The sequence below is a fragment of the Cannabis sativa genome, chromosome 5, assembly GCF_029168945.1.
Source record: "Cannabis sativa cultivar Pink pepper isolate KNU-18-1 chromosome 5, ASM2916894v1, whole genome shotgun sequence".
Taxonomy (NCBI): domain Eukaryota; kingdom Viridiplantae; phylum Streptophyta; class Magnoliopsida; order Rosales; family Cannabaceae; genus Cannabis; species Cannabis sativa.
This window is the reverse complement of record NC_083605.1, coordinates 30,569,561-30,590,322: the sequence shown is the minus strand read 5'-3', so window position 1 is coordinate 30,590,322 and position 20,762 is coordinate 30,569,561. Positions and strand designations below refer to the sequence as shown.

General features: G+C 30.9%; 2 protein-coding genes across 2 annotated transcripts; one reads left to right on the top strand and one right to left on the bottom strand.

Moving 5' to 3' along the window:
- Positions 1-13,878: 13,878 nt before the first annotated feature.
- On the top strand, positions 13,879-14,643 carry LOC133038261 (uncharacterized). The gene is made up of 2 exons (XM_061116353.1): positions 13,879-13,950; positions 14,203-14,643. The coding sequence occupies exons 1-2, from the start codon at positions 13,879-13,881 to the stop codon at positions 14,641-14,643; spliced, it is 513 nt and encodes a 170-aa protein (XP_060972336.1).
- A 380-nt stretch (positions 14,644-15,023) lies between these two features.
- LOC133037866 (uncharacterized) lies at positions 15,024-15,840 on the bottom strand. The gene is made up of 2 exons (XM_061115597.1): positions 15,717-15,840; positions 15,024-15,621 (listed from the first exon to the last, which is right to left on the bottom strand). The coding sequence occupies exon 2, from the start codon at positions 15,595-15,597 to the stop codon at positions 15,100-15,102; it is 498 nt and encodes a 165-aa protein (XP_060971580.1). The 5' UTR covers positions 15,598-15,621; positions 15,717-15,840; the 3' UTR covers positions 15,024-15,099.
- Positions 15,841-20,762: the final 4,922 nt, after the last annotated feature.

The window sequence follows — 20,762 nt, the reverse complement described above, 5'->3', positions numbered from 1 at the left end:
TAAAAATAAATTTTAATTAAATTTTGACACAGTATTAATTTTGATTATTTTATCTCTACGTAATAAATATTTTTTTTTGCAACGTAAGCTAACTCGATCAAAGTAATATTTAATTACTAAGAACATCTATATTGAAGTCAGGGTCGGCCCTGAGCAGAGGCAGGCTAGGCCTGTGCCTAGGGCCCACCTAGCTCAGGGGCCCAAAAAAAATTTGTTCCTTTTAAAATTACACATTTTTTTATCAATTTTAAAACATACAACATTTTTTCCTAAATGAGGGCCCAAAAATATTTTTTTTCTATGGCCTACTAAATTTCAGGGCCGGCCTGTTGGGTTTTATGCCCTAAATAAAACTCTTTACAATCTGATTAGTTATCAATATAAGAAATTTGAAGTGATTGATGTTTGCATGAATTTTACATGCTAACGGTTTAATATGTTTAATATGTTTATTACATTCATACACACAAAATCAGTTAAATCCAGATCATATGTTTATTCACAATTACAGTATCGTCAACACAGTGGAATGTGATTGTGATCATATGAATCAAAAGTTTTGGTCCCTGTTTCATCAGTGTTATTGGATTTACACTAATGTGATAATCAGCGATGATGTGTACTTACACTTGGAGTAAGTGTTATGTTCTTTCCAGGACATTAGTAAAGTATACTAGTTTCGAATGTATGGAGTATACATTGGACTGGACCGATATTGCAACTAAGTTAAGATATTACAAACTTACCGTTATACATATCTTTCCAAGTCAATATCAGTAGTTGATCTTAAGATTAAAAAGAATCTAAATCCTGATATGCTTGGGCTCAACTCAGGAGTGCTATTCATGTTCTTAGATTTATTAGTTAAGCCTACTTTTGGGTCAGGGTGATACGTATATTTTGGGAACATGATAGTATGATTGAGTGGGAGTGTTGAACATAAATATGGAATCTATAGCTTCTACTGGTGTATAGAAGTCAAGTGATGATTCCCTTCGAGCTTAGCAAATAGAAGTAAATGGATGAGCTCTTGTTTAACTGACTAATTATTAGATCACTAAACACCATTTACAGGTAGCTAAGTGTTTTAAGGGGCAAAATACATTGAGGGGTGAGAACGGTAAAGAAATCCCATCTCGATGTAAATCATCTATATAGAGGATCTTTAAATCACAATAAGATTATAACAATGGTTAAATGAGATAGTATATTGGTATCGTGAAACATACAATATGCTCTATATAAGTCTGAGAGTGCAATTCTAAGTTCTAAGAGTGGATTCAACGAAGAATTAATAAGTAGGAATTTACTTGGTAAATTTGGTTCACTTATTGGAAGCTCAGCATATAGATCCATGGTCCCCATTCTAGTTGAGAACATTCTGCTTGTAAGACTCATTAATTGATTCGTGATTGATCAATTATAATTCTAAAGTTAGACTATGTCTAATTTTATGAATTTTCACTAAGCAGGGGTGAAATTGTAAGGAAAAGAGTTTTCTGGGTTTATTTATTTATTAATAGACTTTATATGTCTAATTAATAATTAAATTAAATGACAATATTATTTAATAATCTATTTTAGTTATTAAATAATTAGTTTTGGCATTTAAAAGGTTAGAATTGGAAAAGTGGCATTTTTGAGAAAATAGAGATAAAATTTTATAAAATTGCAAAATTAAGTAAGGCCCAACAACACCATGTGGCCGGCCACTTAATGTTGATTTTTCAAATTATTATTTTCATTATTTTAATGCCAAATAATTCTAAACCTAAACCTAGTAGTTGCCTATAAATAGAAAGTGATGGCTCATTCACAACACATGCTTTCATTAGCTTTCTGACAGAAATTTCTCTCTTCAGAAAAACTGAGCCTTCCTCACTCTCTACCTTGGCCGAAATACCTCTCCCTCTTTTCCCTTCATCTTTTTCGTGACCCTAGTGAAAGAGTAAGTGCCCACACACAGCAAGCAGTAACTCAATCATAGATTGGAAGACTGTGAAGGATCAAAGCTTGAAGAAGAAGGAGATTCGGACTCAGATCTTGATTATACTCTGCTACAGAAAGGAATCAAGGGTTAGAGATCTGAGTGGAAGGAGACATTAATTCCGCTGCATCAATGTAAGGTTTTCTTAACTTTATATGTGTTTATTTTATCGTTTTAGAAAGTTCATATTTAGGATGTTAATAAACATACTTGTGAGTAGATCTAAGATCCTGGTAAAATAATTCCCAACAACTGGTAAAAGAGCCATGGTAATTGATTTACTTACATGTAATTTGGACTTTAAAACGATTGTTTGTATGTTCTTTGGATGGTATCATGTTGTATTGAGTGTTATTTGATGATTGATTGATGTTTGTGAAATTTTCGTAAAAATAATTGTGATTTCGTTTCTGGAATTATTTTTATTGGATAGTATGGAAAAAATTAAGCAAGTTAGCCTTTTAGAGAACTCAATTTGGATTTTATTTGAATTAGTTATGATTTTTTGAAGATTTGACAAAATCGGGGCTGTGCTGATATTTTCCTGCGATCGCAGAACTGTCCGTACAGTTTCGAATTTTTTCTTTTTTCTTCAATTTTTCATACTTTTTCATGGAATTAACTTCCAATTTTTTGTATGGTTTTGTATATATACTATTACTATTCCTAATTCAATTCTAATTATCATTTTGAATTAATTTAATTTTTTTAATTTAATTCAAGATATTAGTGTAATTTGAATTTGAATAGAATTAGTATTTATCTTTTTGCTTAAAAATCTATCTTATTTTTAAATTTGATTATATTTTTTTAAAATTTAAGGTCAGATTTTATAAGATATTTATAATATCTTTTAAGATATTTATAATATCTTTTAAGATATTTTAAAAATATCTTATCTTTTAAGATATTTTAAAAATATCTTATCTTTTAAGATTTTTTAATTAAATCTTTTTAGATATTTTGACCATATTTAAATTTAAAATAAGATATTTATAATCATGTAATTTTATAGATATAAGATATTTTGCTAACTTTTAAATTTTGTTATTTTATTTATTTGAATTAAATTTAAAAATCTGAAAAGATTTTTCATTTATCTTTTCTAATTTTTATTTAATTTTTATTTTTAAAATAACATTTAATTTTTAAAAGTAGTTAGTAAATTTTTGAAATGATATTTAGGTTGGTTGAAACCTAATTTTTCAAAAAGTAGGTTTAATTTTAAATATTTTTTTTAAATTTTGAAATTTAATTTTTTTTTTATTTCCGAAATTAAATTTTTTTTAATTTTATTTTTTTTCGAAAATTAAATTATTTTTATTATTTATTTTTCGAAATTATTTATTTAAAATTAAATAAATCCTACTTCCAACTATCCAACTAACCTTGTTGCAGGAGTATATGGTTTAAACTTGTGTGTAAGTTTTTCAAAACCTATTATTACTTGATTGCAAATAGCCATGGTTACTTTTTGCCAGATCTAATGATCTGATGGCTCCCTTGGTCAAGTTAATAATTTGTAACAGGTATATTTTACAATCTTCTTTCATCTGTGTATGACCTAGCAACATGATAGGATCCATCCAAAGTGTGCCTGTGTGAGCCTATATGTTTATTTTATTATATAGATGCATATAGGTTGTTGCTAAATAAAATGTCACACCATGATAGATTTTATTTAGGTCCATTTAGTTATTGGACCTATTCAATTAATAACACTTATTCATTTTAAGGTTAAATTTCTCTCTTTTGGGCCTCGTGTGAGAGTTGGGAGCCATAGAAGTGGGTACGACATACTGAACCCAGCACCCCCTCACATGAACTACCCCAATTGTGAAGGCCCATTTGCCTGATTTGAATAACTGTACTAGGTTAATTATATTAGTTTGACCTAATAAAATTGAATTAGCAACATAATTAACTTTTAAAATATATGAAATTTATTTTCATTTTAATATTTTAAAGTTAATTTTAAGAAAAACACTTTTAGTTTTAGATATTATTTCTAGACAAACTATTTGTATTTTTCTTGTATTTAATTAAATATAGAATTTTAACTAACTAAGATTCTTTCTGGAGCTTATTTAATTAAATATTCCTATTTAAGTTATAAATTAGTTATATCAACTGATTTTTCTTAACTAACTTAAATTTGAATATTTGATTTAAATTTTAAATCAAGTTGAGGAATCTTAGGCATTAGTTATTAAAGATTCTTAAGATATTTTTTAAGTTAATATCTTTTCAAATATTAACTTGAAATGGAATATCTTAGATATTTTTTTTTTTTGGTTAATATCTTTTCAAATATTAACTTCAAAAGATATCTTCAAATTAAGTGGTTACAACTTAATTTGTGATATTTAATTAAATCTAGATTTGAAATTATTTAAGTTTTAGATTTTTTCTATATAACTTAAATTAGATATTTTTTCAAATTTTGAAAAGATACTTAGTCAAATAAGATATTTTCTAGATAGTAATTTCTAGACTACTTATTATTTCTAATATTTAAATAGGAAAATCATACTTTGTGAAATTAATTATTTAAATAATTAATTTTGGTACAATTTTATTAAGTATATTTTTCCTAGTATTAAATAGAAATTAATAATTAAGCCTTCTCTACACTTAATTATTATTTCTTGAATTAAATACATTTAATTAACTTGAAAAATCTAAATATCTAAGTTGATTTTCATCATGATACTTAAATATTTATTGATTTTCATGACACTTAATTAAATAGAAAATTATTTTTAGGTTGAAATTTAATTTTTCAACTTAAATTTAAATAATTTTCAAAATATATATTTTTCTTTATTTTATTAATCAATTTCGAAATTTGCATTTTAATTTATGCAATATTTTCGAATTTTTATTTTGAAAAATAGATTGAGTTGTAAATTAATTATTTATTTTAATTAATTCTTGGACCAACTACAATCAATGATTTTTTCATCTAATTGATTAATTTAAAATAAATGAATTTAAAATATATATATATATATATATATATATATATATACTATTAGAAATTGAATTAACTAGTCAAAAGAAAATCTAGATAGGTGATATTTTTGCTTGAAGTATTTCTTTTCTATTTTTATTATTTTTCGAAAATTGTATATTTTATATACTTTCGAACCCAATAAATATATTCTCAAAGGAAATTTTTAAGTTGCTAATTATTTATTTAATTCAACTTAAATTAATTTCCTTAATATTTATATGTAAGATTATTACTAAGATGGAAATAATTAATTTTATTTCAATCACCATCTAAGTATAATTTTATAAATATTATATTAAATTCTTATTTTTGAATTTTAATTCTTAAATAGAATTTAATGAGATTTATTTATTAGAATAATAAAGAAAATACATTTTAAACAATGAGCTTTATTATTATTTAGATATTCGATCTCCATTGTGGATTTTACACCGCGTTTGTTTTAGTGAGTAATCCTCCCTAATGGAGGAACGTTCATTAGCAATTTCGCACCGTTTAATCTCGCATGATAAGTGGTTTGTAAGTGTTTTATATGGTATAGATCACCCTAATGGTGGCGACCATATTTGACTTGCAAATTGCGAAACAATGGTAGAAGCTCATGAGATAGAATAGCCTTGACTCTCGCCTAAACGGGACAACGCTGGATTCTGATCTTGATCGAATAAAAGGTTGCTAGAATGTTTAACATTTTAGATGAGCTGACAACTCTATTCAATGGATGATAGCTTTGACTCTCGCCTAAACGGGACACTGATATCAGTTTGTTGAAAACCTTGGAAATTATTTAGGATTGAATTTTTAAGTATTTTCTCATATCATTCCTACTTGCTATGTGCTTATAATTTCTGAATTGATTTTGTGTGTTAAACCATTATTAATTTCTATTTGTTGATTTCTATTATTTTGTAGTATCTTGTTTTGACAAAATGAATCCCATGTTATCACTGTTGACTGAAAATAAGCTGAATGGATCTAACTTTAATAAATGGAATGAGAACATTAATATTGCTCTCATAGGAAAAAGTGCCTTGTTTGTTTTAACTGAGCCGTCACCTGAAGTGCCTGGGGACAATGCATCCAAAGCTGTGAAAGAAAAGTATGAGCGTTGGCAGAAGGCAAATGACAAAGCTCTATACTTTATGCTTTCTAGCATGGTTGACACCCTCAAAACTCGGTTTTCTAAAACTGAGAAGGCTGCTGAAGTTATGACGAAGTTAAATGAGCTATTCGGTAAGGCATCACTTCAGTCACGCTTTGACGCGACTAAGAAGTACATCAATGCACGGATGGAACCCCATCAAAACGTGCGTGATCATGTCCTCCTCATGTCCAGTTATTTCCAAGAAGCCCAGGATCATGGTGCTGAAATGGACAGTGCTACTCAAGTTAGTCTTATCTTGAATAGTCTCTCTCTCTCTCTCTCTCTCTCTCTCTCTCTCTCTCTCTCTCTCTCTCTCTCTCTCTCTCTCTCTCTCTCTCTCTCTCTCTCTCTCTCTCTCTCTCTCTCTCTCTCTCTCTCTCTCTCTCTCTCTCTCTTCTTCATTCTCTCACGCGCCTAGCCTAAGCTGTACAACACCCTAGGCTGTCCAACACTTGAGTCCTGTCACGCATCGATTCATCTAATCCTAAGGGTACTATAGCAGATCCCACCTGTAGCGATCTAGATAGTAATTCCTGTTGGGTTTTATGCCCTAAATAAAACTCATTTCAATATAATCAGATTTACTTATTAATATAGATCAGAAATAACATTTAATGTTGCATGGTTCACATGATTTATTTCATGATTATATGTACATAATGTATAAATTCATCTTAAACCCTTTTCACATACTTGATCATGTTTATTGTGCTGTCATCACATTGGAAAGTAAACATGACTATGTGAATAAAGTTTCCTAGATTTATCAGACACAGGGTTTTACTGATATGATAATCTACAACAAGAGTTTACTTGTATTTGGAGAAATACTATGTTCTTTCCAGAGCATTGGTTAAAGTAAAGCTCAGGTTGGATGCATGGAGTATGCATCGGAAGGGACCGATATTGAACTTTGACTGAGATTTATTAAACTTACCGTAATATCTATTCAAGTCAATATCGCCAAGTTGATCCTAGATCAAATGTTCTTAATCCTGTTATGATTAGGCTCAATCTTGAAAGGCTATTCGTGTTCCTTGAATTGTTAGTAAAGCCTACTTTTAGGTCAGGGTGATACGTACATTTTGGGAACACGGTAGTGCAATTGAGTGGGAGCGCTAGCATAAACATGGAATCTATAGCTTCTATCTGGCGAATAGTAAGCAAAGGATGATCTCCTTCGAGCTTGACCAAACGAAAATAAATGGTGGAGATCTCATTTCACATAAGCTGAAATATCATTTATACGGGGTCAAGTGTTTTAAGGATAAAATACATCGTAGGGTGTTACGGTAATTTAATCCCGTTACTGTGTAGATCATTCATATAGAGGATAATTGATCACATTAGGATTATAACAATGGATAACTAATAATGTGTCTATATGGTGGAACATATAGAGCATTCTATATACTGAGAGTGCAATTCTAAGTTCTATGCGTGGATTCAACGAAGAATTAATAAGTCAGTGAATTTTAGTCCTAAATTCTTGATCTACTTATTGGAAGCTCGGTTATATAGACCCATGGTCCCCCCACTAGTTGAGATAATATTGCTTGTAAGACTCATGTAATTGGTTTTGATTAATCAATTATAATTCTCAAATTAGACTATGTCTATTTGTGAATTTTTCACTAAGTAAGGGCGAAATTGTAAAGAAAGAGTTTTAGGGGCATATTTGTTAATTATGATACTTTGTATGGTTCAATTAATAAATATGATAAATGACAATATTATTTAATAATTATTTATAGTTATTAAATAATTAGAATTGGCATTTAAATGGTTGAATTAGGAAATTGGCATTTTTGAGAAAATCAGATACAAAAGGTGTTAAAATTGCAAAATTGTAAAAAGCAAGGCCCAATCCACTAAGTGCATGGCCGGCCACCTATTGTAGGTATTTTAAGTTGATTTTTTCATTATTTTAATGCCATATAATTCAAATCTAACCCTAGTGGAATGCTATAAATAGATAGTGAAGGCTTCAGGAAAAATATACTTTCTGTATCAGAAAAACCTGAGCCTCCTCTCTCTTCTCTAGCCGCCACTCTCTCTCTCTCTTCTTTCTTGATAATTTCGACTTACCTTAGTGATTAGAGTAGTGCCCACACACATCAAGCAATACCTCAATCATAGTGAGGAAGATCGTGAAGAAAGATCATCAGCAAAGGAGTTTCAGCATCAAAGATTCAGAGAAAGAGATCCAGGTTCAGATCTTGATAATACTCTGCTACAGAAAGGATTCAAGGGTTAGAGATCTGAACGGAAGGAGTCATATTATTCTGCTGCACCCAATGTAAGGTTTCTTAAACTTTATATGTGTTTAATTTATCGTTTTAGAAAGTTCTTATTTAGGATGTTAATAAACATACTTGTGAGTAGATCTAAGATCCTGGTAAAATAATTTCCAACAACTGGCCTCAGAGCCATGGTAATTGATTTACTTGCAAGAAATTTGGACTTTAAAACGATTGTTTGTATGTTTTTGGATGGTATCATGTTGTATTGAGTGTTATTTGATGATTGATTGATGTTTATAAATTTTCGTGAAAAATAATTGCGATTCTGTTTCTGGAATTATTTTTATTGGATAGTATGGAAAAAATTAAGCAAGTTAGCCCTTTACAGAACTCAATTTCGATTTGATTTGAATTAGTTATGATTTTTTGAAGATTCGAAAAAATCGGAGCTGTGCTGAAATTTTCCTGCGATCGCGAAAACTGTCCGTACAGTTCACAATTTTTTTCGTTTTTCTTCGATTTTTCATGCTTTTTCATGGAATTAACTTCCGATTTTTTGTATAGTTTTGTATTTATACTATTACTATTCCTAATTCAATTCTAATTATCATTTTGAATTAATTTAATATTTTTTAAATTTAATTCAAGATATTAGTGTAATTTGAATTTGAATAGAATTAGTATCTATCTTCTTGCTTAAAAATCTATCTTATTTTTAAATTTGATTATATCTTATCTTAATTTTAAATTTAAGGTCAGATTTTATATATATTTTTTAAATTAAATCTTTTTTAGATATTTTGATCTTATTTAAATTTAAAATAAGATAATTATAATCATGTAAATTTTAATAGATGTAAGATATTTTGCTAACTTTTAAATTTTGTTATTTTATTTATTTAAATTAAATTTAAAATCTGAAAAAGATATTTAACTTATCTTTTCTAATTTTTATTTATAAAATAACATTTAAAAATTTAAAAGTAGTTAGCAAATTTTGAAATGATATTTAGGTTGGTTGAAACCTAATTTTTCAAAATTGTAGGTTTAATTTTAAATTTAAATTTTTTTTAAATTTTCGAATTTTTTTTTATTTTTTTTAAATTTTCGAAAAATAAATATTTTATTTAATTTAATTAATTATTTCGAAATTAATTATTTAATTTTAAATTAAATAAATCCTACATCCAACTATCCAGCTAACCTTGTTGCAGGAGTATGTGTTTTAGCTTGTTTGTAAGTTTTCAAAACCTATTATTACTTGATTGCAAATAGCCATGGTTACTTTTTTGCCAAATCTAATGATCTAATGGCTCCCTTGGTCAAGTTAATAATTTGTAACAGGTATATTTACAATCTTCTTTCATCTGTGTATGACCTAGCAACATGATAGGACCCATCCAAAGTGTGCCTGTGTGAGCCTATGTGTTTAATTTGAATATAGATGCATATAGGTTGTTGTTGCTAAAATAAATTATCATAGGGGAAATTTGAATTTCCATGCTTAAATAACCCATATATTATTCCCCTAAACTAAAACTATATATAATTAATTTTATATGACACTTTTTGTATTTTTCCCATAATACCCTCCCCACCTACATCTACCCACTCCAACCTTTTTCTCATCAATTCAACAAACATTCCACCCGAAAGCTTCCACAACCACCAAAAAAATTTTCTTCTCTTCACTCATCACTAAAAGCTACAACCTTCCACACTACAAGCTACCACACTAATCCACCACATTAGAAGCAAGAACACATACAAGCTCCATCAATGGGTAAGTAATTAATTTTTTTTTTTTTCTAAATCTTGTTTGTTGTTGTCATTTTTAATTAAGAATGTTGTGTTTGATGATTGATCTGTGGATTGTTGCTGTTATTTTGTTATTTTTTCTGTTATAATTTTTGCTGCATGTGAAAACTGGGATTTTGCTGTTTTTCTGCATTTTTTTTCGTCGGGCCCGATGGGGCCCGATGCTGGCCCGAAGGGTGGCCCGACGTGGAAGAAAATTTGTTGGCAGGGGCGAAGACCCGATGGGTCCGATGGTCCACCACTGGGTCCGATGGTCGGACCCTCCTCGGGTCCGATGTGTTTTTCTTATTTTTTTTTTATTTTTTGGAACAAGGGTCCGATGGTCCCCATAGGGGTCCGATGGTCGGACCATCGGACCCATCGGCCCGGCCCAAATAATTTTTTTTTTAATTTTTTTTTTTATTATTTTTTAATACAAGGTCCGATCCATCCTTGTGGGGTCCGATGGTCGGACCAATCGGACCAATCGGACCCTACGGGATTTTTTTTTATTTTTGTAATCTATTATTATTTTTTATTTATTATTATTAATTTATTTTATATTGATTTATTATTTGTGTTATTAGTTATTATTTTATTAATCATTATTAGTTATTAATTATTATTTTAGTTAATGTTTTAAGAATTATTTTTTTTTTAGTTATTTTATTAACTATAAATTATGAATTATTATTAATTATTGTTTATTTTTTTAATCTATTATTATTTTTTATTTATTATTATTAATTATTATTTTTTTAATATATTATGAATTATTATTAATTATTGTTTATTTTTGTAATCTATTATTATTGTTTATTTATTATTATTAATTTATTTTATATTGATTTATTATTTGTGTTATTAGTTATTATTTTATTAATCATTATTAGTTATTAATTATTATTTTAGTTAATGTTTTAAGAATTATTTTTTTTTTAGTTATTTTATTAACTATAAATTATGAATTATTATTAATTATTGTTTATTTTTTTAATCTATTATTATTTTTTATTTATTATTATTAATTATTATTAATTATTATTTTTTTAATATATTATGAATTATTATTAATTATTGTTTATTTTTGTAATCTATTATTATTGTTTATTTATTATTATTAATTTATTTTATATTGATTTATTATTTGTGTTATTAGTTATTTTTTTATTAATCATTATTAGTTATTAATTATTATTTTAGTTAATAATTTAAGAATTATTTTTTTTTTAGTTATTTTATTAACTATAAATTATGAATTATTATTAATTATTGTTTATTTTTTTAATCTATTATTATTTTTTATTAATTATTATTAATTATTATTTTTTTAATATATTATGAATTATTATTAATTATTGTTTATTTTTGTAATCTATTATTATTGTTTATTTATTATTATTAATTTATTTTATATTGATTTATTATTTGTGTTATTAGTTATTTTTTTATTAATCATTATTCGTTATTAATTATTATTTTAGTTAATAATTTAAGAATTATTTTTTTTTAGTTATTTTATTAACTATAAATTATGAATTATTATTAATTATTGTTTATTTTTTATGGTTTGAGTAATAATTATTAATTATATTTTATTATCAATTAATAATTATTTTTTAATTATTAAATTTTTTTTATTATGAATTATTAATTATTGTTTTATTATGAATTATGAATTATTATTTTATTATCAATTAAGTATTATTGTTTTGTTATTAATGATTAATTAAGATTTTTTTCGGTGAGATTTTTGTTGTAAATTATAACTGTGTTTTTTTAAATGTTTGTGACAGATTCAACTGTTAATGCGTATGTTATGTATAATGGTGTTTGGGAGCTTGATGGTAGAGATTGGATTTATAAAGGGAGTGCCGCTTTGACAATTGACATTGATCCGAACCTAAGCTACTCAGGTTTGGTTGATGTTTTGTACGAAGAACTGGATGTTGACAAATCGGAGTATGACTTGAAATTGGAAGTAAATTACAAGTACAGGAAAGGCTATGAGTATCCTCCTGAAGTTATTCGAAATGATAAGCGTGCAAGGTACTTTTTATCTACACTTGCGAAGAAGCCAGATGAATTTATTCCTTTGTTTGTGACTTTGTTAAAGAAGAATGTTTGCGTCGATCCTAGTCCCACACCAAGTTTTGTTAAGGATAATCGTAGCGAGGTTGGGAGTTTTGTTGGTGCGTAAACAAATCCAGAGGTGTTGGTGGCGGATGTATTACCTGAATTAAACAATATGATGCCGAGTGCTGATATTGTAGCACAAATGCCGTTCATCGATGGTTTTTTTAATGGTCCAGACCCTGAATGTTATGTTGAGGGCAATGAGGGCGTAAGAGACGACGAAGGTGCGAGGCCCCCGCCGCCGTACCTTTGAACTTGACTCCACTATCGTACCAAATACCACCGAGGCCACCGAGCACGGAAAAGAATGCCCCGTAGAGAAAATTGTCAAACACACAGTACTAGTAGTAGTCGTCCGGGCGAAACCGGTCATGCTAGAGGAACTACCGACAAGACAGTCCTAATAATGGTAGAGAGACCAATGATATTAGTGGTCCTACCGATGCTCGAGGTACCAATGTGATCGGATGGAGCGATCCATTTTCTTCTTCGACAAGTTACGGTAAATTCAAGGAGAAAATGTATACAAGAGAAGACATCGAGGATCATAGTCATTATATATCTACGGGTGGCACACCAGGCGGGGAGTTACATGTGGGAAAGTTTTTTAGAGACAAAAAGCATTTAAAGATGGTTGTTGGCCTGTATGCAATGAAGAAAGGGTTTGACTACTACGTTAGGAAGTCCGGTACTGATATTTGGTACGTCACATGTAAGGATACAGATTGTGGGTGGAGATTAAGAGCGAAGAAGAACGTACTTTCTAACATGTTTGAGGTGAGTACATTTCATAATGTACATACATGTTCCCTTGATCTTCGAGGAAAAGATAACCGTCAAGCATCACCTGTAATAGTTGCCCATCTAATTAAGGATAAGTTCACAACTGACGGCTCGGATCAGTTGCCCTCTGATATAAGAAAAAGTATGCACAAGGATTACGGGATCCAAATGAGTTACGAAAAGGCATGGAGGTGCAGAGAGAAGGCAATACACACGACTCGGGGTACACACGAAGATTCGTACTCTTTATTACCTAGTTACTTGCACATGCTACCGTTGCGGAATCCAGGTACCATCACGGATTTTGTGGTAGAAGATGGTCGCTTCAAGTATTGTTTCTTCTCTGGGTCCTTCTATTCGGGGTTTTAAGTTTTGTCGACCTGTTATATGCGTTGATGGGTCTTTCTTGAAGACTAGGTATGGTGGGCAAATGTTGTGTGCAGTGGCTTTGGATGCAGGGAGTCATATCTTTCCGATAGCTTTTGCTATAGTTGACAGTGAAAACCACAATTCCTGGACCTATTTTATGAGAAAATTGAAAGAAACGATTGGTGATGTTGAGAACTTAGCTTTTGTTTCGGATAGGCATCAAAGTATTGTTCGTGCTTTGGATATCGTGTTCCCTGATGCACACCACGGTGCATGCTACCACCACATTATTATGAACGTCAACCACAAGTTCAAGACTGACGTCTTCACGAATCACATTTACACGTGTGCGTACACGTATTCAAGATCAGAGTTTCACAGAAAATTTGAGAACATTCGGGCCATGAATCCAGCGGTTGCAAAATATCTTGAGGAAATCGGATTTGAAAAATGGGTCCGGTCGTACTTTCCAGGGGTACGTTACAATGTAATGACGAGCAACTGGGCTGAGAGCTTCAACAACACAACTAAGGATGCAAGAGGCTTCCCGATCACTGCTGCTGTAGCATTCCTGAGGTCCAAAGTCCAGAAGTGGTTTGCTTCACGAAAAGAAAAAGCTGACAAGTGGACGAAACCCCTAGCACCAGAAATGGAGGAGGACTTGGCATTGCATTTTGAAAAAGGTCGGTTTTTGAACGTTGACTCATGCGGGCCTTACACGTTGCAGGTTCACCCTGGAAGAACAGTTCTCACCGGTGGCGTAGTGGACTTCCAGGAAAAGAGTTGCACTTGCGGCTTGTTCCAGTGCATGAAGTTTCCTTGTCCTCATGCATGTGCTGCATCTCAGGAGCGAAGTATTAGCGTGTACACACTATGCTCGCCATATTACACAACAGAATATTGGAGGAGAACATACGAAGGAACAATTATGCCAGTTGGTGACGAGGATGATTGGGAATTACCTGATGACATAAAGAACATGACAGTTGGAGTGCCTGTTGAGAAGCAACCAGTAGGGCGACCCAAGAAGCAAAAGGTTGGAAGAATTAAGAACAAACGAACTGCTTGTAATGGTGAAAGGATTATCAAATCACGAAAATGTAGCAAGTGCGGTGCCACGGGACACAACAAGCACTTGCACCTACCGAGGTTTAACATAAATTTTTAGTTTATTTGTATCGTGATGGGTTGGACTATTATGTATTGTTATTGAATTAATGTTGGACTATTTTAAACATTAGAATTTGTGATATTTTATGTTTACATAATTATTATAATTTGTTGCACGAAAGAAAGGCGTAAAATTTGTATGAACTCTTGAAAAAACATAAACATACCAATAAAAAAAAACCATTTACATTGTTATCTTAATAAATACCAAATAAAAAAAAACATTTGTTCATGCTAAATTCTGGTAAAACAAATCTACACACCACCGCTCTCTAAATTTCTTCATATTCTCATCGTGCACATTATCAAACGTAGTCTCCAGCATACTATGCTCGATGTGCTCTATCACGTACATCCCGCCATTCTGCATTTGTATGAGACAATAAAAAGTAAATGAATAAAAGTGTGCAAATTAAATTCAAGTTAAATAACAAAAAAATCAATTGTAATTAAGTTACCTTGTCTTTGTCTGTGGAACAACGGCCCGATCCATGACTTTTGAAGTGAAATTTCTGACCTGGCTCTCTGAGGCGGTAAGTTGAGGCAAGAGGATCATGTCATGACTCTCGAATAGGCCAGCCTGCAGCAGCAAATTTGGTAGTAATTTTTCCCACATTTCCAGGTTACGGTTCAATTCGTTCGTGGAAATCGATCCGAGGCTGGAGTCAAATATGTTCAACAACCAATGATCCAGATCTATCTCTAATGCCACCCAATGCTTTGCTCCATCGAAGTAGAGGGCCATATATATTCTCTCCTTGTTCTTCCAACTGGCCAAGAATTGACTTTCATCCCCTCGGATCAAATCTAATATGCCCTCGTCCCACTGATAGTTAGCCTGGTCATCACCCGCAGCTTCCCACCGAGCAATAACTCCTGCTGGGAAAATACACGGCATTATGACACATCTATTCGGGTAGGACTCGGGATAAAAGTGTTGCCGCCTCCTCATCAAATGGAATGCCGCATCCAAATGCTAAAACATGAAAATTAAATATGTCAGAGTTAAATAAAAAAGAGTTAGATAAAGTCTTTAAAAGCAAAAGCAGTAAAAAAGTCTTAAAAACTTACATCGTTCCCAAGCCAAAATTTCGGAGTATGCAGTTCGAGGAACCAAGACGAATGGTATCGACCGGTGAAGCACTCTCTCGGGTAATTGTTCCCAATCTGGCCGAGTACCCAATTGTGAAAAGTCTTGAGCGACTTCCGATCAAACCACTCTAAGTGGGTCCGCATTCACGAGTGTCGAAGTAGCCCTAGCCTTCTTCTTCATTTCAGTGTACTCAGCGAACCACCTAGGCCGCCTTCTCTTCCTCCGGTTCTCCATGACTTCTGGAGCTGTCTCTAACACCTGCACCTCAGAATCCTGAGTATCCCCGATGCTGGTGATATTCGTCTTCTCAGGTGTACAGAACATGTCATCATCATCCGGTTGGTAATCATTTGGGAGAATGAAGTCATCTTCCGGTGTCCGAGCCTCCTCTTCCGGTTGTGGCTGTGGCTGTGGCTGTGGCTGTGAATCTGCTGCCGGCCTTCCAGGATCTTGCAGGAGCGTCATTATGGTCTTCAACTGATCCATAATCGCTGTTTGTCCTCTTAGCAGAGCGGCCTGCCCCCTCTCCACAGTCTCCAACCTTGCCAAAATGGCAGGGTATACTGGATCGCGAGCCTCCGAGGTGCTGGGAATGGAAGCTGACGGGGGAACAGGAGGACCCTGTGACGCTGCAAGTGGGTCAACACCAGACCCATCAGGAACTGAAGCTGGAGATGGGTCAACACCAGACCCATCTGGAACTGCGGGCGGTGCACGTGGAGGAGACGGTGGAGGTGTAGAGTCTTTAAATATTCGGGCTGCCTCCGCTCGCTCTTCCAATGTGGAGGCAAGCTTTTCGGCCTGGCTTCGCAAAGCATCCTGTGTTGGTTGCCCATCCTCACCCAACACAAGTTCCTCCAAGTCAACAAATAACGGAGGCTGACCCCCGGTTATGTAACTCACAAACTCAATCTCGTTCGGCCGAGGACATAACACGGAGTACACTGTCAACTGAAAAATATAACAAATATATTAATATAATATATGGAAATTAACATGAATTCAAAATAAAGCGTAACAAACTTACATTTTTCGCAAATAATCTGGTGACTTCATCCTTCCCGAGTGTAGTTTTCGGCTTACTTTCCCGCTGACCAGTCTCGGAAAGCCATGCGACCTCCTCACTGCATACTCGTTGCCCAGCTGTAATATGGCCTCGTATGCCCAATACCGCAACGTCGGCAAAGATAGCCGTAGGCTGAGTATTTTGCCTCCTTCTGAGTGACTCCCTTCTCAATCTTTTTCAACATCTTATTCTTCACATCCAAGTAATCCTTGTTACAACTTTCCATCAGCTTGGTGTAAGAAATCTTTCCCCAGGGATACTCGTAGAAGAATGGAAGGTTATCAACCATTCTTATCACAAAAGGAGGAACGGCAGTCTTCTCCTCCTTACCAGTGAGGACGCCCATAACAAACAAGGCCATCCCCAACTTGTAAACATCATCAGCTTCTGTGCAGCTCTCAAAAACTCTGCGCAGTTGGCCGAAGGTGATCGAAGCACTACCGTTGAAATATTCCTGAATCAACCGGTCAGAGCTTCCATTTTGTTTGATGTCTTCCTCAGTAGGGCCGGGCAATAAGTTTAACCCGGTGACCAAGCCGAACTCCACCCTCCCAAATCTACATCTCTTCCTTCCAACATAGAAATGGACCTCGTCCGGCTTGTCAGATTTTATTTTGTGAAGCATCAACTGATGAAAAAATGCTCCAGAAAATTGTATGGGCGCTCTCTCGAAAAACTGCTTGAAAGGGGATTCCCTCACCCTGTCCAATAGGTTAAATTCTTCAAATTTATCCTTAATCTTCGGGTAGTAGTAACTACCCCCGCGCCATGTGACACGGCCAGTGTAATGGTCCGACACTGGAATTATAAGATGTGCACTTCCCTGAAAAAAAAAAACCAACAACGATAATTAATAATTAATAATACAAAAATACAATTGGTAATATACTTACATAATTAATAACCAACAACGATAAATAATTAATAATAAAACATAACCAATAATGAATAAAACAATAAAAAATAAAACAATAATTCATAATTAATAATTAAACAATAATCAATAAAACAATAAAAATTAAAAAAAATAATCAATAATTTATACTAAAAAAATAATACATAAGTAATAAAATAATAAAAGATAAAACAATAATTAATAATTAATAAAACAATATGTAATTATTACAAAAACAATAAAAAATAAAACAATAATTAAAAATTAATAAAACAATAAAAATTAATACAATAATTAATCATTAATAATAAAACAATAATCAATAAATAATAAAATTAATAAGACAATAAAAATTAATACAAAAGTTAATAATTAATAATAAAACAATAATTAATAAATAATACAAATTTATAAGACAATAAAAATTAATACAAAAGTTAATAATTAATAATAAAACAATAATTAATAAATAATACAAATTCATAATTAATAATTAATAATTAGTAAAATATTAATAAATAATAACACAATACAAATTAAATCAATATTTAATAATTAATAATAAAATGATAATTAATAATTAATAAAAATTAATAATTAATAACTAATAATTAGTAAAAAATAATAAATAATAACACAATACAAATTACTACAATAATTAATACTAAAACATTAATTAATAATTAATAAAAATACAATAATTAATAAAACAATAAAAAATAATACAAAAATTAATAATTAATAATAAAACAATAATTAATAAATAATACTAAAACAATAATTACTAATTAATACTAAAACAATAATTAATAAAACAATAATTAATAATTAATAATTAATTAAAAATTATTACTTACCAATAATTAATTAAAAAATACTTATTAAGTCATTAAAAATAAATTAATACCTAAAACAATCACTAAATAATATAATAATAAATTAATACCTAAAACAATTACTAAATCATTAATATTAAAAAAAAAAAAATTAATATCGGGTCCGATTGGTCCGATTGGCCCGATTGGGTACCCATCGGACCCATCGGTCCAATCGGACCCATCGATCCAATCTCCCTGCCCATACAGCATAACAGTCCGACCCAACATCGGACCCATACACGAACACCCCAATCGGACCCGACCCACACCCCAATCGGACCATCGGACCCACACCCCAATCGGACCATCGGACCCACCCCAATCGGACCATCGGACCCACCCCAATCGGACCATCGGACCGATGTCACACCATCGGGCCGGTCTTCTTCCCCAGATCCGAAGCCCATTTTTCAGTCGGAATCCGAACCCCATCTTCACAGTCGGAATCCGAATCCCATTTTCACAAAAAAACCTAAATCTAACCAATAATATCTCACAAACAATCTCAAACATAAGTAATCTTTAAATCCTTTCTAAAAAAACAAAAAAAAAACATACCTTTGACATTGTCGATGTTGGCAGTTCGTCGAAGGGTGTCACGGGTCCGGCGAGCAGCGAAGAGAGAGGAAGAGAGAGGGTCCGACTATGTGGGTTTGGTGTGGGAAGTGTGGGTTTGGTGTTGGAATGGGAAAGGGATCGGCTGGTGGGGAAGAGAGACGAAGAGAGAGGAAGAGAGCTGATTACAAATGAGAGGGGTAGTTTAGGAAAATTGATAAAATGGTCATATATTACCAATTTTTATAACTTTGCATTTAGGAGACAAATTTTTAGGTTATTTAAGCATGGAAATTCAAATTTCCCTTATCATAGTTCTTGATAGAATTTATTTAGGCCCATTTAGTTATTGGGCTTATTCAATTAATAACAGTTGTTCTTATTAAGGTTAAATTCCTCTCTTTTGGGCCTTGTGTGAGAGTTGGGAGCCACAGAAGTGGGTACGACATACTGAACCCAGCACGCCCTCACATGAACCACCCCAATTGTGAAGGCCCATTTGCCTGATTTGAACAACTGTACTAGGTTAATTACACTAGTTTAACCTAATAAAATTGATTAGCAACATAATTAATATCATTTATTTTGAAATTAATTTAAGAAAATTATAGTTTAAAGAATTCCTTATTCTAAGCTAAACTATATGTATTTTCTTGTATTTAATTAAATATAGAATTATAACCATCTAGATTCTTTTTGGAACTTAATTTAAATTTTTCATTAAATATTCTTATTTAAGTTGATATTTAGTTATCTACAACTAACCAACTTAAATCTGAATATCTTTTGAATTTTAAATTTCAAAATTAAGTTGAGGAATTTTAGGCATTGGTTATTAAGATTCTTTAGATATTTTTTAAGTTAATATCTTTTCGAATATTAACTTAAAATGGAATATTTTCAAATTAAGTGGTTACAACTTAATTTTTTGATATTTAATTAAATTTAAATTTGAAAAATATTTAAGTTCTAGATTTTTTCTAATACAACTTAAATTAGATATTTTTTTTTTCAAATTTTGTGGAAAAGATACTTAGTCAAATAAGATATTTTCTAGATATTTATTTCTAGACTACTTATTATTTCTAATATTAAATTGGAAAATATTATACATTGTGAAATTAATTATTTAAATAATTAATTTTGGTACAATTTATTTTTTTTAAGAATATTTTTCCTAGTATTAAACTAGAGACTAATAATTAAGCCTTCTCTACACTTAATTATTTATTTCTTGAATTTAATACATTTAATTAATTTGAAAATTGAATATCTAAGTTGATTTTTATCATCATACTTAAATATTTCTTTTTCATGACATTTAATTAAATAGAAAATTATTTTTAGTTGAAATTTATTTTTTCAACTAAATTTAAATAATTTTCAAAATATGTTTTTTTTTCTTTATTTTATTAATCAATTTTTGAAATTGCATTTCTTAAATGCTAGAATTTCGAATTTTATCTTGAAAAATAGATTAAGTTGTAAATTAATTATTTATTTTAATTAATTCTTGGATCAACTTAAATCAATGATTTTTTTCATTTATTGATTAATTTAAAATAAATTGAATTAAAGTATATTATTAGAAATTGAATTAATTAGTCAAAGGAAAATCTAGATAGATGAT